The sequence below is a fragment of the Equus quagga genome, chromosome 16 (genome assembly GCF_021613505.1).
Source record: "Equus quagga isolate Etosha38 chromosome 16, UCLA_HA_Equagga_1.0, whole genome shotgun sequence".
Taxonomy (NCBI): domain Eukaryota; kingdom Metazoa; phylum Chordata; class Mammalia; order Perissodactyla; family Equidae; genus Equus; species Equus quagga.
This window is the reverse complement of record NC_060282.1, coordinates 11,528,683-11,548,283: the sequence shown is the minus strand read 5'-3', so window position 1 is coordinate 11,548,283 and position 19,601 is coordinate 11,528,683. Positions and strand designations below refer to the sequence as shown.

The 19,601-nt window shown below is 45.2% G+C and overlaps 1 protein-coding gene across 1 annotated transcript in view; it reads right to left on the bottom strand.

The window, feature by feature from the left end:
- Positions 1–12,348, bottom strand: part of ADCY8 (adenylate cyclase 8) — a 215,681-nt gene extending 203,333 nt beyond the window's left edge. Inside the window, exon 1 of the mRNA XM_046642315.1 lies at positions 10,907–12,348. Within this exon, the coding sequence (XP_046498271.1) occupies positions 10,907–11,869 (963 nt within the window). The 5' untranslated portion in view covers positions 11,870–12,348. The remainder of the gene's footprint in view (positions 1–10,906) is intronic.
- Positions 12,349–19,601: the final 7,253 nt, after the last annotated feature.

Sequence of the window (19,601 nt, the reverse complement as noted above, 5' to 3'; positions counted from 1 at the left end):
TTAGGTCATTATTTGATTGATGGCTATCTCTCGCTCTAGATTATAATCCCTTTAATAACAGCATCCTGGAAGTTTTTGCTCACCACAGTATCCCTACTGTGCACCCCTCAAACAGTGGTATTCCATAAATATTTATTGTCTGGAGAACTAAATGAAAGAATGAATTAAAGAATGATGGAGGGATGAAAAAGGAATTACCAGAGCCCCGAGGACAGGGACCTAAACCCACCTGATGGAGTAAGCATTGCAGAGAAGGTGGGGTCTGTGCTGAATTCTAAAGCCTTGCTCCTTGACTTATGGTCTGCAGACTGGCACATCCATCACCTGGGCACCTGTTGGAAATGCAGAATCTTGGGTCCCTGTGAAATCCAAAGGTTTTCCCAAGACCTGGATGTGCTTCTTACATACATTAAAGTTTTCCAGCATTGGGTTTAGCCAAGTGAAGCCCGGGAAAGAACAACTCAGAGCTCAAGACTTCAGAAAAAGGATGATAGTTCTGGAAATTAAGTTATAATGAAAAAATAGAGAGTATTGAGTGATTCTATGTACCAGACTGGATCTAAATATTCCATGAGTATTATTTCATCTCTTCAACAACATTCTGGGCTGATATTACTATTCTTATTTTACAGCTGAAGAAATTGTAGTAGAAACACAACCTTGACTCAGGTACGATCCATGCCTTTACGGAGCTCACAGCCCAGCTGGCCAGACAGACATGGAGACCAACAGCAGTGCAACCTGAGGCAAGAAGGATGGGCAGGTAAAGGGTAATGCAGTCAGAAGAGAAGGAACATCTAACTTGGTCTGGGGTGTTGGGGAACCATTCATAATCCTGTATTCTTTTTCCAGTACTCAGAAAATCCTTTCAGGTATGAAGATACTTGTGTCTGAAGAAGCCAAAGCCATTTGGCTAAAGTCACTGGGGAAAATTCTCGTCAAAAATAGGACAAGAACTTGTGGTTTCCATGTTTTTAAGGATATGCACTTACATAGTTTTAAAATATCTCTAATTGTCCATTGGCACAGTTTATAGTTCCTCTCTGACTAAAATGGCCTGGGCAGGGCCCCAAGAGCTGCATATCATGTCGTCATGCGCTTGGTAAAAGACAAAGGCTGTATCTCTCTCATAGATAGAGAATGGGCAGCTCGATTCATCAGACACTGTCTGGGGCCATGAACCCATTCTCAAATGAGCTGCCCACCACCAATAGGGTTAGGGTTAGGGTCAAGTAATGGGGGGAGTTTGACTTTTAATTTGGAAGAAAACAACTTTGCTCTTATTGATTCTGATTTTGTTTCTTGAACAAACCGACAGTAGAAAAATTAAGTGGGATAATGATTCACAAAACTGAAAACAGCAGACATACTCCTAACCTTTTTGGACTTTATGAAGGCTATTTTAGTTAACTGTATTGGGTTCCTGTATTTAAAATCAGCTTTATCTTGTTTTTAGGCAGTCTACAGATAAACGGGTCCAGTTAGGATATATACTGGACTTTATGTGATGGGTTTTAAGCTGTGGGAAATGGCAGACTAAATAATTATTCAATTATGATGCAAAGTCAAGCAGTTTTGTTCAATGTCCTCTTCTTAGGACGGAGGCAGCCTAGTTCAGATGGCCAGGAGTCAGGCAGGAAGGTGGGAGTACTCTTGCCCATAGCTGCACCTATGTGAAGCCAGAGGTTGAATATCCACTGGAGACTCGAAGGGGGCACCACTGTGGTGGCCAAAGAAGCAATTTTGGGGTATACCACAAAGGAAAGAAAGCCTTAGCAATGTGTTGTGCTGGGATTCAGAACCACAGTGCTGAAGAAACAAAAAGGGAGCCAATGAGAAGGTGACACTGCATTGGTAATTGGACTTTATGTTGTGTGGATGGGTCCCATCCATTTAATATTTTCAAGAATGGACAAACACCTACGGAAATTTAGGCCCATAATTAGGTTTTCCTTTTTCTTTCTTTCTTTCTTTCTTTCTTTCTTTCTTTCTTTCTTTCTTTCTTTCTTTCTTTCTTTCAGACTTAAATGATCTGGTCAATTACTTTAACTTTTCTTCATATTATCTACTATAACTTCTTTAACATGTCTCTGGCAAAAGCTCAGCTTGGGGCTTTCTGCCCAAAGCACTCCATGGGATAACTTTTGGTGTGCTTTTACTGATTTCTCTTCACCTCACTGGTTTCTCATTCCCTGTTGATGACTGTGTGATTGTGCGTGTGTATGGGAGGTGGTCAAGAGGGAGGAGGTGGCCGTGTAATATGCATTCATTCCATTCATTTAAAGGTATGGTATGCAGAACCACCCATGTGCCAGGTGCCATGCTAGGTGCTAGGGACACAAAGATAAGTGGGACACAGTCCTTGACCTCAAGGGGCTTGCGGCCTGGTGGGCACATGGGAATGTTATGACGTTGCTTTGATAGAGGAAAACATTGCTCTGACAAGAGGAAATACCTCCAACATGAGGCAGACGCTTCCCCATGCCACGTCTTCTAGTCACCAGGCTTGGAATGAATTCAGTCTGTAATAAGGTGATGCTTAAGTAACTGACCTTTTAGCCTTTCCCCAGGGCCCCTTTACACTCTTCACTAGGAAGGAAGATCCATACCCATCTACAATTTCTTCCAGAGTCTGACCTTTCCTTTCATGCAACTCCTAAAAGAAATCCACTGCAGCTTTGATTTTTCCTGCCTTCTAGATCTGCAGTAAAAACAGTCTAAGTATCAGTTCCTTTAGAGCAACAACCTTGACTGCTTAGTACACAGCTGTGTCCCAGAACCTAGAACCCAACAGGCAGTGAACAAACATTTGTTCAACAATTTACCTACTTGGTCTCATTCTCCTGGTCTTCCTAAGGCAATCCTAATTCTTTTCAGAGGCAGTAAAATCTAATCTATTTTCGCCATCCTCTCTTGCTGATGGAGTGGCCATGTATCAGAACTCTGGCCCCCAAAATATAAGCAGACAGCATTGGGCAGGGATCCTAGAGCTCCTAAGAGGGCAGCCAACTCAGTTGGCAAATGCCCTTCGGCCAACTTGGCCTCTTGTCCTACGATCTTTGCCCTCTCCTTCCTGCCGGCAAAGCAGGCATGACGGCTTGGAGATGTAACTAATGGCTTTCAACTGACCTTGAGGAAAAGACATCCCTGTATGGAATCTCCTTTAGGCCATCCCTGATGGACTGCTGTACAGTTTTCTCTTGAAGAATCCCCATGACAGGGAGCTCTTCACTTTAAAAAGCAGCCCCCTCGGGCAGGTCTGTTTATTACAACACTTCAGCTTTAGGTGAACCAAAATCTCTCATGCCATAGCCACCATTCACTGGTCTTTATTCTGTCCCAGAAGAAACACATAAAATAACTGGCCTCTCTTCAACATGACAGCACCCCAAACACTTGAGGATGCCCACCGGCTCTTCTCTACATCCCTTCAATCCCCAGATTTCCTTTTTTTGGTCCTGTTCTGTTAAATTTTTTCTGCTGCATTTCCTCTTTCCATGTTCTGAGTTAAAGAAATACACATATTTTGATTACGCATTCCCTAATCTTAGTCCTCTCCATTTTATAAGCAATCATGTGTATTCAGCATGTAATCACAAAAGAAGAAAAGATTCTGAAATAGTTTACTCCAGGCAACGAGCAAACCAGCTGACACAGGACAAGGATGTTTTGTTTACAAAAGGATTCAACAAAATATTTCTTGTTTTATGGAAAAATTGTATATTGGTATACACTTTATATGGAGACGACAATTTTAACAACTTACTCATTAAAAAATATTAATGTGATTTAATTTTATATCTATCTCACGTCTTCACCATGAATAATTTTACTGTTTCCTGAGTTAGGAAAATTTCGTGCTTCAAAGATATTTTGCAATCAGTAACACCTGAGTTTAGGCATATAAGTCAGGACATGGGGTGGAAGGAGTGAAAAAACTCCAGTAACTAATGAACATGCAAGGTATCGCACATATAAAATACATGATCCAGCTAAATGAAATTCAAATATCCTATCACAGACATGCCAGATCATTCCAACAGAGATATCAAAGAGACCAGGAATTGCAGGTTTATCTGACAACACAATGAGTTATAATCCCAGTTCTTTGCTTGAGACGGTGGTCATATCGTTGCATTCACTGGTAGAATGGCTTTTATTCCTACCAGGATGGGGCCCAGCCTCCCTCGGAATGTCTGGCACCTCAGTGGTTAATTAATCTACTCTGCCTTTTTCCTTTACGCCACAGGGCTGACTGTGAAAAATCTTGCAGTGAGAAAAGCTGGGTTCCTAAGTGCTGCTTAAGTGACCAGACTTCTTAAAATAGTCCTTCATAAACAAAACTCACATGATATAATTTGAGTGTGTAAATCCAATTACATTTCCTGGGGAAGCACAGGGCAGATTATACTGGCTTCCACTGCTCTGTTGTGGCTGGCTGGGTAAAGTAGTGTTCGTCTACTCAAGCCTCAAGAAAATGCTGGGGAAGAAATTATTTACAGAACTCATTCTCTTGCTAACTGAGGTTCATACCTATGTATCACAGAAATTTGCCACCCTTCAGTCTCTGTTACCTTGAATTCCAGCCCAGAGAAAACAAACCCATGTTCAAAAGCAATACGCCAAATGAACGGATAGAGTGTTCAGCTGCATATTCTGGACCTGTTGGTCTCTCAGAGAATCAATATTGTGCCCATTTGTTGGTGAGAGGAAAGGTTTGAGATGAATGTCACAAGTGTCTCCTATGTTCTGAAAATAAACACATGCAGGATCAACTCAAATAGAGACACTGTGAAATGAATAAATTAGCATCCTAAGAAATATTTAGACAGCAGTGAAATGTCACATCAGCATGATTGTAGTAGTGTCCTTTGATTACAAGTTGCCAGCAGCACTGAATTTGGGACGCACTTTTTTTTTAATCTTTCCTTTCTATGCTTGGTTTCACTTATTTTTGATGAGTTCTTAAAATTCCATCAATCATCAAGGTGTAAATATGACTAATGCATCTGTCTTACTTAGGATGACACTGCAGCAGCTGCTCCAGAATCCTCTCAGTCTTCCCAATCCTAATCGAATTCTGCTGTGACCCACTGATGCCAGTCAGGTGACGTTACCGGATACGAAGGAAAACAAATTCATAATTCAGTCTTGCAAAGTACACACCACACAATCATTTTACAACTCTCTCTGAATACACAGACGCGAAACCTATTTGCAACTCCAGGGCAAAGGCGTCCACAGACCAGAGCTGAAGGAATTTAATTGGTCATTTCAGAAGTCATTAAAAACCTACTCTCCATCACACACACACAGAAAAGGAAAGGAAATAAGGAAAAGACAGAACCAAAAGGGAGAGTTTCTGGGTAATTTTCACAAGGAAGAGAGAATAATATTTCCATTTCCTGGCATTCTCGAGAGGAAGTTCTTGGGAATGCTGACACTCAAATCTGTTTTTGAAAGTCATTTTTTCAGACATGCTGAGATGTTGCAGTTAGTTTTTTTTAAGCCTAGATGAATTTGCGAAACAAAACTATGCAGAAATGGAGGTATTTGGGGTTAACAAATGCACACCATAAGTAGGGAGGTGCATTAAATAGGACCCAGTTACACTCATTTAATGAATATTTGTGTTTTTTGAAAATGAGTCAGCTACTGAAATGGGATCCTCTAAATTACCTGCCATTTGCTGTGCATTAAGTAGTCATAAGATTCCCTTTATTTGATTTGAGTTAGCCGACTTAGACAAAGAACATATAATATACACTTAGGTTTAAATTTTACGACTGGGAGGAGAGAGGTTGGTAGTTCCATTATACTCACTTTATCCTGGCTGTGAAGTGAGATCTTCACTGAAACGATCAGAAATGCATTTTCAAGTACATGGCGAAGCCTGCTTCTCTCCTGACCCCCACCTGCTCATATCATAAACCACTATCTCACCGAGTACAAACAATGCATTTCCAAACAATGCATTTCCCCCCCAAAGGGTTTTTTAAAGGCCAAATGTTAAGCTACAAGTCCCTCGTTATTAGTCAAGTTTAATGACCATGATTTAATTAGCATTTTTCTAGCTCTAGTCTCCACTGTTTGATGGGATGTGTGTAAGATAGGAAAAAAATGCTGCCCGAGAAATTCAGCTCTGACAGCGTGACCTTGACCACCAACGAACCTGGATGTACATTGCTGGCTGCCTTTGCTCCTAGAGTTATCTTGGAGAAATCACCTCTGCTCTGACACTTCTGCTTATCTACCTCACCAACAGGTACAGAAGACTAATTGGCCACAAGCTTTAATATTTTAGAATCCCCAAGAGGAAAGCACAATGCAGCAATCTTTCTGGTTAAATATTGCTACCTCTCAGTTTTCCAATAACTTAATGATTTTCACCATCTTATCATTAATGAGCCGAAGCAGGAGAACAAGATGAGTTTCAAATGTTAGGTAGCTCATATAATTGTCACCAGCAATTAAAATAGAGTAAAATGTTAACTACCGCAACAGTACTTAGAATTTATCTACCCCGTGAAAGAACCTAGGAAATAGAACCTTATCATTAATATTTTATTGATATAGACAGTGTCATTTTGGAATGAATTTTCAGATGGGTAAATTGAACTGGCAGGAGAAACAATGGTTTAAGATGTGGAAAAAAATCTGTCTTAGAATCTGGACAAGGGCATTCATATTACTGGTTTGAATCAAATACATGAAGCTGATTAAACTTGAAATGGGTGGTCCCAAGGGAGGGAAAGGAGCAGGCCTAGTGTTACCTATAGCTGAGCTTTGTCTGGGTGAAAATAAAACTGAGCTTTGATCCTTCTGAAGTTCCCTCAGTATTTCCAATGCCACTTTAGACCTAGAAAACATATGGGTGACGACATCTGCCCCGGACGATAATCTCTTTGTTTGGGTGGGAAATCCACATGACTTTAGCATAACTGTTCACTGAGTGGAGAAAACATAGACCATCTCTTTGCTGATGGCAAGAACCTCCTGGGTGGCCCTTTGTAGGCTCCATGTTGTATCCACAGAGGAAAGCACGTGATGATCTAAATGAACACAGGACTCTGTTTCTTCATGTAGGACATCTGCGGAGATTTGCAGCTTGGTTGTAACCCTGTCAAGCCACAGATATAATTTCCTTCGGGAGGGAATGAGGAGAAGCAGATTCTCATAGCTTGGATACAGGGAAGGCAATCACTGGCTCATTTGTTACTTTTGAAAATGGCCTCTTCAGTGAAGAGAAACAGCTGCCGTAGTGTGTTGACTGTACACTTATTCTAGCTTCCTGCTCCTTGAAAACACTCAGTTAAATGTGAGCCGTCCTCTTAATGGGAACCAAGATTAACGTAGAGAAAGACGATATCCCTGTGCTTATGGCCTTCAGTTGACAAATTTGTATCCAACTGAGCAAGACGATGAGCTAGCTACAGGGAGTCTATTCCCAGCAATTCAGCCATTTTTCTCTCGTTAAATGTTAATTCACATGCTATATAGGATATTACTCTCTTGAGTAGTGAAATAGGTACTCCTCGCTCTTGAGCCATTTCAAAGGTTTATGTGTTGAGAAGGAAAACTCCTAAAAAGTTTCCGAAGAATGTCTGGCATTGGAGCAAGGATTGGAACCCTGCTCTCACCTCTTGTGAGGCTCATCAGCTTTGGGATGTCCCTTTAAAACTTCTAAGAATCTGGCCTTTGTTCTCTAAAATGACAGGGAAGGGTGATATGATCTCTTTGTCCTCAGTGCGTGTGATAACTCATATAAAGGCACCTAGTTGCATGTAAGATATTGTATACATGTAAAGGATTATTATTGTGCTTTGATTTTCCCAAAAGTGTTTGTGTGTAAAAGACTCCCTTACATACATTTGACTTGTGTGTGTGAGTGTGTAGAAAGCTTTCACCAACGCAATGTCAGGGGACTTGGATATTTTATAATATTGCCTATATGATGAATAGTCTTGTGCATTCAGTGACTGTTGAATGCCTACTACGTGCCTGGCATTCTTCTGTGTGCTGAGGATAAAGCAGTAAACATCGCAGACAACGTCTCTGCTCTCATGCGGTGTTTACCTTCTTGTGAGGGTGTGGGGGTGGGGAAAGAAACACAGTAAATATAAACAAAGCAGATAATTTCAGACAGCGTATGTGCTCTGGAGAAAATAAGACACGTCATGTACTACAGAGCGGCCTTTGAACTGAGTCTGGAATAATAAGAATGCGTCAGCCATGTGAAGACGGGAAAAATTGTTCTAGGCAGGAGGTGTAAAGCCTAAGAAGTGGCAAAGAGCATGGGGTATGTGAAAGACAGGAAAATGGATAGTGTATTTGGAGCCTGAGGAGGAGAAGGAAATAGAATTAGAGAGAGACGCAGCAACCAGCTCTAGAGGATCAAGTAAGCCATGGCAAGGAGCTAGGATTTTATTCTAGTTGCTATGTGATGTTGTTAACAGATTTTAAGCATGCCTTATATGTATATTACCAAACAGGGAAAACTAAATAGTACCTATTCAAAAATCACAGATTTTTTAAAAAGTAATTGATTATACTTTATCCATCTGCAGTATCTAGGAAAGACGCTTGAACCTCTAGAGGGCGCCAAAGGAAAAGTTTTGTAGTCAAAGCCATAAGGGTTCTTTCAGCACCCAAAGTGAGGGGAGAGCGCTCTGGCGGTTGTTCAGCCTGGTCAAAGGTGACTCAACTTATGAAAGTAGTTCATCAACAATTGCGACTCAAACAGAAAGTTGAATGAGCTTGGTTTGCATGTACCCGGATCTTGGTTTTCACTGAAGGACTGTTTATGATGGGGTGGGAGTAGAAAGACATTTGGGGGTTATTTTTAATCTTCTCCCATCTGGTAGTATTTGAGTAGAGTATAAAACAAATATGGAGCCAAAATTTACTTTCTGGATTCATTTGGCAAGAAAAGTGTCTCTATACTTAGAACTTTGAACATATTCATCATTTGTCACTTAGGATGTGTTATTCTAAATACTATTCCAAACGTACTGGATGGAGTCTTTCAGTAATGTGTACCAAGAAAGGCTACTTCATGAAAAGCAGTGGGTTATAATAAATGGAATTTTCTGCAAATGTTCAGATGGCTACAATATATTGTGAAAACAACTCATAGTGAAAAAAGAAGGGAAAAGGAGGAGGAGAAGGAAAAAGGAGAGGACGAAAAGGGGAAAAGGGAAGAGGAGCAAGAGGGCGAAGAAGAGATCTGCTGATGTCTAGCTACATGGTAAAGAAAATGCAAAAAAGAACGAGACAGCTTGGAAGAAAGTGAGAGAGTCAGATGATATGGGGGTTCAGATCCACGTGTAAAAAGGATTGAGAAACACTATGAAAATATAATTTTATATAATCCCAAATTGAGACTTTATCACATGTGGGTATTACAAGTTCATGGCGATTTTGAGAAAACATTCATTATTGTCTTTAACCAAGAAAAGCTCAGCTGGTCAGCTCTTACTCACAGAGGCTCTCCTCTCCTCATTTCATGCCTGATGATCACAGCCATGTACTTTCTATGCTCTTTGCTCTACCCAGGGAGACTTCAAAGAGCACTGTAAAAGCAGCCAACCAGATAAGTAACCTGCGCAAATGGATATAGAGCCATCAGAGGAGAGAGCATCCCAAATAGACTAGAAGCTCAGAGGGTCAGTGATGGATAAAGCATTCTGACGGTGCTGGCGCTCTAAAGATCATGAGCAATTTTCGTAGGTGTTGTTCCAGTTTATTCTAAGAACCATGTATTCAAACCTGACCACAGGGAAGAGGAGTTTTTAAGCTGGCCATAGGGCAAAAGTGGCACAGAGGCTGAGGCTGAAACAAGAACACGCAAAGCCGGCCCTGTCCAAGAACCTCTCCTCAGTCTTTACGAAAACACTTCAGCTGACATATTTCCCTCACTTGTATCGAGAAGCCCCCAAAGTGACTCTCCTGTTACCTACCAGACATTTGGCAAAGAAAGTGCCAGACCATTCATTATCTTTTGGTTCTAATGAATTTAAACAATAGAGTCACTGTCTACCTTCTCATTCACAGACAATGGGAACTTTGTTCACATGAACACATCCATATTTAATGGGGAAAGATAGAAAGAAAGGGGAGAGAGGAGAAAAGGACCTAAACAGTCAGGTTCCACCCATGTATTTCAAACCATCTACATCAAAATACCTTTTTTCAATTAAGCAAAACTTGCATTCTTTGCCAATGACACTGGCTCCCCTCCAGCCCCAATTCCTGAGGTTGATTTATTCAAAGCACTGGGGCTGGATCCTATGATAAGAGAAGATATTATCTTAGATCCCCAAGGCAATGAAGACCTCCCAAATTAAACATGTGTCACAGGGCTGTCTGAAGGATTGGAGGAGATAACATGCCGGGTACCCAGCACTGATGATCAGTACGTGTTTAGCAAATGTTGATTCCTTTGAGAATTGAGGATTTGTGGCACAAGATACCCAGAAACCCAACTCTGAATCCCAGAGTCCCTTACGACATCCTGCTGTGACTCTTATGAGTAAAGCTGTTAAGGAATGGGTCACCTTCTAAATCGGGGTGCTTCTCCTCCGCTTTTGTCTCCTGTTCTGGAGACTGCAGACCCTGGGGGATGTGCGAGGAGCAGAAAGACTGCTTCTTAGCTGATGTCAGAGAGCAAATACTCACAGAATCAGAGTAGACGGGTAGAGTTGGTAGAAACTTTAGAGGTCATTTAGTTCCAATTCCTCTAAGAAGAGAGAAATAACATCCGCTAACACTCAGGACCTCCTGGACGCAAGGCAGTATGCCAGGCTGGGGGAGGGGACTCAAAGCGAGCGAGGCAATCTTGCCTCTGAAAGCTATTTCTGAATAACCCAGGGGAGTCAGGGGGAAGAGCGAGGCAGGCAGCAGTTACCTGGTTGATGGAAATGACCGCCAGCCGGGGGATGACCACTTGGAGGATCACCTGCAGCAGCGAGGTGCCCAGGCCGGCCAGGATGGCCCAGGTCAGGGGCAGTGGCAGCATGCTGTAGGTGGCGAAGAGTGTAAAGAGCACGTAGCCGATGCCATCACCCAGGAGCCCGTAGCCCAGGCCTGCTGCCAGGATCTGGGTGGTCATGGCCACCCAGGTGACCACGCCGCTGTATTGCAGGTACGTGTGCGAGGTGGTGTCCTTCCTGACCACCACCAGGGCGCAAATCACTACCTCGATGCCAGTGAAGAAACCCAGCAGGATACCCTTGAGCGGGTCCATGGGGGCTGAGGCCAGGCTCAAGTGGAGAACCAAGAGGGTGAGTTTGGTGAGCACGTCCAGCACGTTCATCACCACCTCAGATTTGCGTCTCTGGCCCAGGAAATAGCGCTGGTAGAGGCGCTCCAGATCCCGGGACTTGAAGGAGTTGCGCAGGGTAGGAAAAATGACCCCTCGGTAGCTATAGCCCCCACTGAGGAAGAAATCCGAGTTGCTCGGGGCGCAGTCGAGGTGCAGGAAGCCCAGGTCGCCCCCGCCCCCGCTGCCGCTGCCGCTGCCGCTCCCGCTGCGTTCCGGGAAGACTTTGGTGCCGCCGCTGCTGTGCGCTCTCTCCCCGGGGCCCAGCGAGTAGAGGGGCAGCGCGGAGTCGCTGGACAGCTGCGACGCATGGTGATTGGGGCCGCCGCCTGTAGGGTCCGAGGCTTTGCCGGAGCCTCCGCTTCCGCCGCCGCCGCCGCTGCCCCGGTGCCCGTGAATGAAGCGCTGCTCGGTGATGTGCCTCACCGCCGTCTGCCACAGCAGCCGCTGCGGCCGAGAGCCGCTCCCGCCGTCGCCGGCCGGGGGCGTCGGGTGGATGGTGTAGAGTTCCTCGCTGCCGCTAAGGCAGCGCACATCGGAGAGCTCCATGGCGCCGGGCCGCAGGGAGGGAGGCGCAGAACCGCAGGGAGGCAGCGAGGCAGCTGGGCAGGAGGTTCCAAAAGACCCAAAGGCGGCCCGGTAGGAGCTTGGCGGCGAGCCCTTCTATCTCCGGCCGCGGGGGTGCAGGAGCCCTTGGCAGGAGGCCCCCTCACGTCAGGTCATAGTGCTCCCCGGGGCAAAGGGCGACTGGAAGATCGCCGCAGACCCCTGCGTCCTTGCGCGCCTCTCTCCCGCCAACCAGCGTAGCTTGGGTGCCAGGCAGCGGAGGCTATTTGTCCGCAGAAGCCGCGGCGCTCCGAGCCACGCAGCCCCCTTCCCAGGCTCGGGCTTCTTGGCTGGTTCTCGGTTCAGCGTCTTGGCGCAGCCTTTGCTCTCCAAGAGGCGCCCAGGCGCCTGGGCGCCGTGCTTCTGCTGCGCGCCGGGCGGGTCCTGGCTGCGGCACTGGGCTCGGGACGCCCACGACTGGGCGGCTGCAGGGGGGCTGACCGAGGGTGACCGGCGGCGGTGAAGGGTGCGAAGTTAGCAGCTATGGCTATAACAGAGCCTTTCGGAGAACTCCATTGCCCCGGGATGGGGAGCCGGGGCGGAGCTGGGGGCGGGGGCAATGAAGTGGGGGGGGGGGGGGAGAGGGGGTCCGCGAGGTGAGGTGGCAGGGTGCCCCGCGGGAGGATTGGAGAGCTGGTAGCCTCGGCGCTAACAAGTCACCAGCCAGTTAATTTGGAGGAGGAGGTGCGCTGAGGCTTCCTCCTCGGCTCATTTCTGGCTGTCTCCACTTCCTGAGCGAGGACGGACAGACACGCATCCCTCGGGGAAGCGGGAGGGCCTCAGGGTCCCGGTTGCGGCTATAAGACGAGGTCAACTCTTCCAGCTGTGCTTCCGAGGGGTCGCAGCACACAGTTCTCGCTCCCTTCACCTCGCTCTTTAGAGTCCCTTTGGCCTGGAGCTGGGAGGAGCGGGAGGCAGGGACAGGAAAAAGTGGGGAGGGTTCCTAAGCCAACAGCTGGGAGAACGAAGAGAAGTCACCGGTGCGGATCCCTGAGGCTAAGACCTGAAGCCTGTGAGGGCGGCGGGTGTAGGGTTTGGGTGAGAAGGGAGGCCCGAGACCGCAGGAAAGTCGACTGAGAGGCCTCCGGATCCAGGGAAGTGCCGTGTGCCACCCTGGCGCTCTGAAGCGCGCCGCGGGCACCAGGCGACAGAGAGGAATTTGGAGACCTGTCAGATCGGTCAGACACCCGCGGCTACTTAAGCCCGCCCTCACGCCAAGCCACGCCCCCGGAACGGGAGCTGGGGTGGGTATGGCGGGGACCTGGCACCCAGATCCGGCCAGGGAGCCCCAGGTCTTGAAGGCGGCAGAATGCGCAGCCCCGCGTGGGAGAGGACTATTGGGGGCGGGGGCGGGCGCCCCCGGCCTGCCCGGCGCGAAGCTCCAGCGCTCCAGCTGGCCGCGCGGGCCGGTTCCTCCGCTGTTCTTTTTTAGGAACTGGCTCTGGTCCTCGGCAGGTGCGGAGCCAGGATTCGTAGGCCGCTTTGCCCACGGGCTCCAAGAGCTCAGCGCGACGACATAGAGGGTCTCCTTTCCGCCCTTCCCACCGGGGCGTCTTTTGGCAAAGCCAACTTTGGGGCTAAAAGCAAAATCCTCCAAGAAACCGCAATTGTAGGGGCAGGCAGCTGCCTGCGGGAGTCTCTTTACAACGCCAATCCGAAGGGATGGAGGGCGCGAGGCATTAAATCGGAGCGCCCCCTGAGTGCGTCGCACACCAAGTTTCTCGGTGTTTACAGAAGGAGTCGAGGAGGAGGACGTGGGGAAGGCATTTCCAGCCTCCCGCTCGAGCTCGGGTTTCCCGCCCGCCAGGATCCGCCAAACGGGGGTGGACAAAGCCCCCGGCGGCGCTCGGTGCCGACCGAGGCACAGCGCGGTGGGTGCATAGCGTCCGCGCTCACGCCGGGCCAAGCGGGTGCCCCGGGTGCCGGGTCCGCAAGGCTAGCGCGGCCGCCACAGTTTGGAGCCCGGGTGCAGGTGGCGGAGCCGCGGTGGCCGCCACCTCCGCCACCGCGACTGCGGCTGTAGCCGGTGGAGCCCGGGCCCCGAGCACAGTCAGCTGATGGCCAATGACGTCAGGCCCTGGGCGCTTTCGCGGCTCCTGGTGGCGTCCCAGGAAAGCCGGAAGGACCACCGAGCCGCCCCCTCTGCCCCTCTGGAGCGAGCGATTTCCCCTTCTCTCCAATAGAGCAACTCCCCTCCCTCTGCCTGCCCTGAGCAAAAATAGCTTTCAATACCCCCTCCCCAGCCACGTACACCATCTCCAGGGTTATTTGTGTCCGCTGTGTCCCAGAAACACGGCATTTAATTCTTTCCCTTTTAATTCTTTCTTTTCCACACACACACACACACGCACGGGTTTCACTTTACACCCAGAACTGGTCAGCTGTTTTGCGCAGAGAATCCCAGAAGAAGGAAAAAGCCTCTAACATTTTTCCAGATCCCTTAACAGTAGGTTTCTGAGATGTGATACTCATCCTGGAAAAGAGTCCTTTAATCCCAGTCCTTTAGGGTTGTATCCTGCCATCCCTCAAGAAAGGGAACAAAATTAAATGCTCAGTTTTCAACAGAAAGAAGGTCGAGTTTATTTTTATCCCAGTTTGTAGATGAACCAATTTGTTAACTGTAAAGATCTCCCAGGGCAGCAGGCCTATCCCGTGGAGCTGAAAGTTAAGAGCAAAGCACCCCTCAGTCCCCCCAAATTCAGTTTTGCAGTTATCCAGACCTTAATGAAATAGCCCAAGGAATTACATCCCTGAGAAAGAAATGCTGCTACTTCTCCCTTCCTGAGTTCCTTGGACTCATCTGTCTCGCCAGCTCTCTTGAAACTTCCGGGTGGGTAAATAAGTATCTTGACTTGAGGGAGCCCAGAGAGGGGCAGAGCGCTGGGTGGGGGAGGGAGATGGGCTCCTGCATACCCCAAGTCAGGATGTGTGGGGAGCCATGTCCTCTCCCTGTGGGCATAGCCCCAAGTCATCTGTGCTAATGACCATATTAGTAAACTTGGCAGTGAAAGCCACCTCTTTATTTTCTCAATTCTTGCTCCTTGGGAGCCTGAGAACTGAGCCTGAATAAATGAGGGGTTGAATGCAGATGGAACTTTCCTATGAAAATCTTCCTCCTGGACATATCCCAGGATGATTTATTCAGCAGCAAAAGGAGGCATGCCAAAGAGGGGGAGATTGGACCCAATCAGATAAAATGACTCAGGCTGATGAATGAGCATAGCATGCTACAGAAAGAAACTCAAAGAATTCCATGAACTTAGAGGTTGAAACTAATGCTTCAAGAGAGAAAATATTGCATCTGGTCAACTGAGCCCTCTGAACTTTCCTTTGCTGAAGAGATGTTAGGACAGGTTGTTTTAAAATAAGAGCATGGATGATACAATTAGATTTAAATATTACTCTTTTTGTTGGGATGACACAGTGCTATTCAGCCCCCAAAACATTCTGTTTTTGAATGACAGCGTTGGCTCAGCGCAAATATTGAGAGGCTTTTTGGAATAGGCAAACCATCAGATGATTATCACTTGAAACAGGAAAAGTCAACACACTGCTTTGAGGCTATGGGAGCTCTCATCATGCTTTCCTTTATTCCACATGTTTATTATGGCTAGATCTCCACTATGTTCCAGGGACAGTATTCTGACAACTCAATGTCTTTTTGGACTCAGTCTTCTCTTGGAATTTCCCCCATTTCCCCTCCCCATTTCCCTCCCTCAAAACACTACTCACCTCATCCTTCAAAGCCTGAGCAGCATTGTTTCTGCACGAAGCCTTTCCTGATATACCCAGTGGGAATTAATGGCATTCTTCTCTGTTATCCAACAGTCCGTTCTGGTACTTCTAGTATGGCTCTTAGTACAGGAACTGGCTATACCCCATTTGCATACCCATTTGTCTCTCACCTCTCCTCGGGAACCAGTGAGCTCCTTAAAAGGGAGAACTGATTTTTCTTGGGCCCATATCCCCCAGTTTCTAACAACTATAGTGGACATAGAGACAAGATTAGCAACAATTTATCGAGGACTTCTCCTTTAAGATCTTTACAAATATCTGGTTTAAATATCCTAGAAATTCTCTGATTTTTCTCTACTTCTTATTATTCCTGTTTTCCTTACTAGGATACTGAGGCTCCACATGGCTAAGCAACTTGCCCAGGATCTCATGGTTAATAAATAGCAAAATGCCAGCAGTTAAATTTGGATCATATAAATCTAGCATCCACAAGCTTAATAAAAATGCTGTCACAGGCAGTCAACAAATGGTGACCTAATTTAAATAGGGATGATAGAAATGAAAATGTTAAATATATTTTCTCTTTTGAAATCCAGATTAAATAAGAGACTTTTCTGAGGTATTTAGACTAAGAATCTGAGAGGAAGACTCCAAATGGCAGGTGAAGTTAGCAGAACTAATTCTTGTCTGGATAGAGGGTCTGTTAGTTTTCCCTCGGTTCAAGTCATATACACTATTTCTAGTTTGTGAAAAAGCAGATTTTCACATATTGGATTTAACCAAAATAATTGATTTGGCCCACTCTGGTTCATTTGGATGGTGGCAGTAGTGGGGAAACATCCTCTTGCCCTGTTGGAAATTAACATGTTTGTTTTGTGGATGTTACGTACCATTGGACACATTTACAGTAGATATGTTTTTAAAAGAGGAAATTTGTTTCCCTCCAATGCATCTTTGACTTCCTAGGGTTAACTATAATAACATATGAATTTAAATTTTATAAAAGTTGTGCCCTTTGAAAAATGCTCATAGAAACCCTGACACTCGCCGTAGACATATAAAATATTCACATGTAAAAGAAAAGATGGACTCAGTTCAGGAAGGGGACCTGAAACCAGAGAGATCCTGTTTCCAAAGGGAAGGAGGGTGTTTGTGACAAGGCAGCTTCCAAAGCTGGAAATCCTTAAAGGAAAAGTACATGAAATATGCTAAGAGGTTCATCTTAAATGTTCTCACCACACACACAGATAAAGAAAAAACAAAGAAAATGGTAACTCTATACGGTGATGGTTACGTTAATTACTTGATTGTGGTGATTACCTCACATCCTATGTGTATCGAAACATCAAATTGCCCCTGTCCTGTGCACCTTAAGTATATACAGTTTTTACTTTCAATTGTACCTCAATAAAGCTAGGGGTAAAAAGGACATGCTCGCCATGCCTGGAAGCCCTGCTCTTAGGAAATATCAAAGGCATTAACTGCTTTGACAGAACTCCAGGGAAAGTCAATGCCTAAAGTAAGTAGGGCTCATCAATGAAAACAGTTAATGAATTAGAAACTTTGCCCTTACATTTCATCTGGAATCCAGGGCAATGTACAATAGAAAAAAACAAAATGTCTGTTTTACTCCTACCTTATATTTTGGTTGCCTTGTAAAATGCAAGAGGAAATAAATAAAACTTTGTATACATTTTGGCCCTTCACAGGAGCTAGTTTAAATTAGATTCTGGCCCCTGGAAGAAGAGAGGGAGAAAACAATTCTGAGACAATGTATTTCTATGCAGAATCACCAGTTAGGCAAGTGGGAGAAAGAAATCTTCAAGGGAGATAGACGTAATTTTTTCTTCTTCTTAAAAGATGATTCCTTTACCGCTGGTTTAACTAGAGTATGAGCTTATTATGACGTCACCTACTAACCCTTCACACACACACACAGAGCCCATCGGAGAAATGATTAAGAAGCTAGCTGAAAGAGGTAGTAAAGAAAGAAAAAATGAGCGTTTCCAACTAGTTCATCTATGTAATCAAACCTTCTTTTGGCCACGGTTTAAGATTGCTTTTTAATTTGACGCACATATGAAATCTTGGGGCAAAATGATCAGACTCAGTGGGGGAAAAAAAGAAGACCATTTTTCTCTATTCTCTCTTTTTTTTTTTTTAAAGTCTACCCAATTGCTGTTTCAATACCATAAAACTTCTTATTTTTTAAAATATTTCAGCCTACTACTGTTTCCTCCATGGAGATCTTTCAGATCTATGTGAATATTTAGGCTAAAAATTTGTAGATAAAATTATAATGTAAATGTATTTGTGTGCATTTATATAGTTTCATATATGAATCTCAGTCCATTAATTGAGTGTGAAAGAAACGTATTTCTTTGCCTTTCAAAAATCAAAGTATTTCTGTTTTTGCCCAGATGGTAAGACATTTAACTCACTCCTTCCAGGGGCTTTCGTCCTTACCCTCCTAATCGCAGGAAGATAGTGTAATTCCAGGCTCTAATGCAGTGCCCCAGTGTGAGAGAGAGAAGGAAGGCGTGCAACCATGCATATGCATGCTCTCTGGTCATTGGCTATCCATTCACAAAGGTCGCACTCCAGGTCCACCATGCCAGGTCACCACTGAGGCAGGCAGTCTTTGCTCCTATTCACACGGTCGCTATGGGACCAGCAGCATTCTGCATTGCTTCCTTTCAGCACATGGACAGGAGGGTCTCCATAGGTCTGCCTATGGTCCCATGTGCTTGACAAGACACATTGCCCTTCCTCTTTAGGGTGCTGCCCCTCTCCAGGGCACTACCGGGAAGCCATTATTTAGGACATAATAACTCTTTCTCGCTCTGTGTTTCTGTCTGTCTCTTCATCTCTGTCTCTCTCTGTCTCTCCATCTCTCTCTCTTTCTCTCCTTCTGCCCCAACATGGGAGTGTCTCCTTTAGTCTTGTGAGAACCTTGCTTTATTTTTCCTCCAAGCCCATCTGATTCTTCCTGTGCCCTCCCATTCCTCCTTGTACTTTGTGACTCCTTACACCTCTAAAACCTTTAAGTTCTCTTTGGGGATTATGTCTTGTAAAAACAAAAGATGGAAAGATTACTTTTGCTTTTGGTTCCTCCTTTCTCAAAATGATTTATAGAAAGCTTGAACGAAGGAAAGGAAAAAGGGAGTACACAAAAGCCAATCCCATTCAAATCTCAAAATACGGCCAACATATATAAAACGTAGGAGATGCCCACTCTTCCCAAGCAGTGTTTTTTGCACTGTGGGTTCCAACCACATCGTGGATTGTGAAATCAACTGGGTGAGTCACAATTAGCATTTAAAGAATAAATTAATAAAAGAGAGTAAAACAGAATCCTAAGGATAATTACATTTTGCTTCTCTATGCAAAGGCATTCTTTAACATCTGAATTCTTCCTCTCTGAAGAAAATTTGGTAAAATTTCAGAAAAATACCATGTCAAACTCCTGATACTACATTTTCTGAAATTCACAAATCATAAGGTCCAATTTAACATATTTCTTACCATCTAACTTGATATTTGAACTCTCATTATCCAATCAAGAATCAATTAGATCTAGATAGCATGAGCTACACACACACACACACACACACACACACACACACACACAATGTACCGGGCACAATTTAAAGTGGGTTCCTTAATGTGGATTACAGTAAAAAAAAAAACTGCTTGGAAGTGAGTAGTCTGTTTCTGAGTTCTGGCTATGCAAAGTGTTGGCTCTGTGACCTTGATCAAGTTACTTAACACTTTTGAACTTTCATAATATGGGGGAAAATAACAACTTTGCCAGCTTTTGAGAAGAATAAAGGTAATTCATAGAAAGCACCTGGTATGGTGGATCACACATAGCAAATGCCCCATCTACTCGATAAACAAGTCCTGTTAATTACTGATGAAATTGATCCCAACTTTCTTC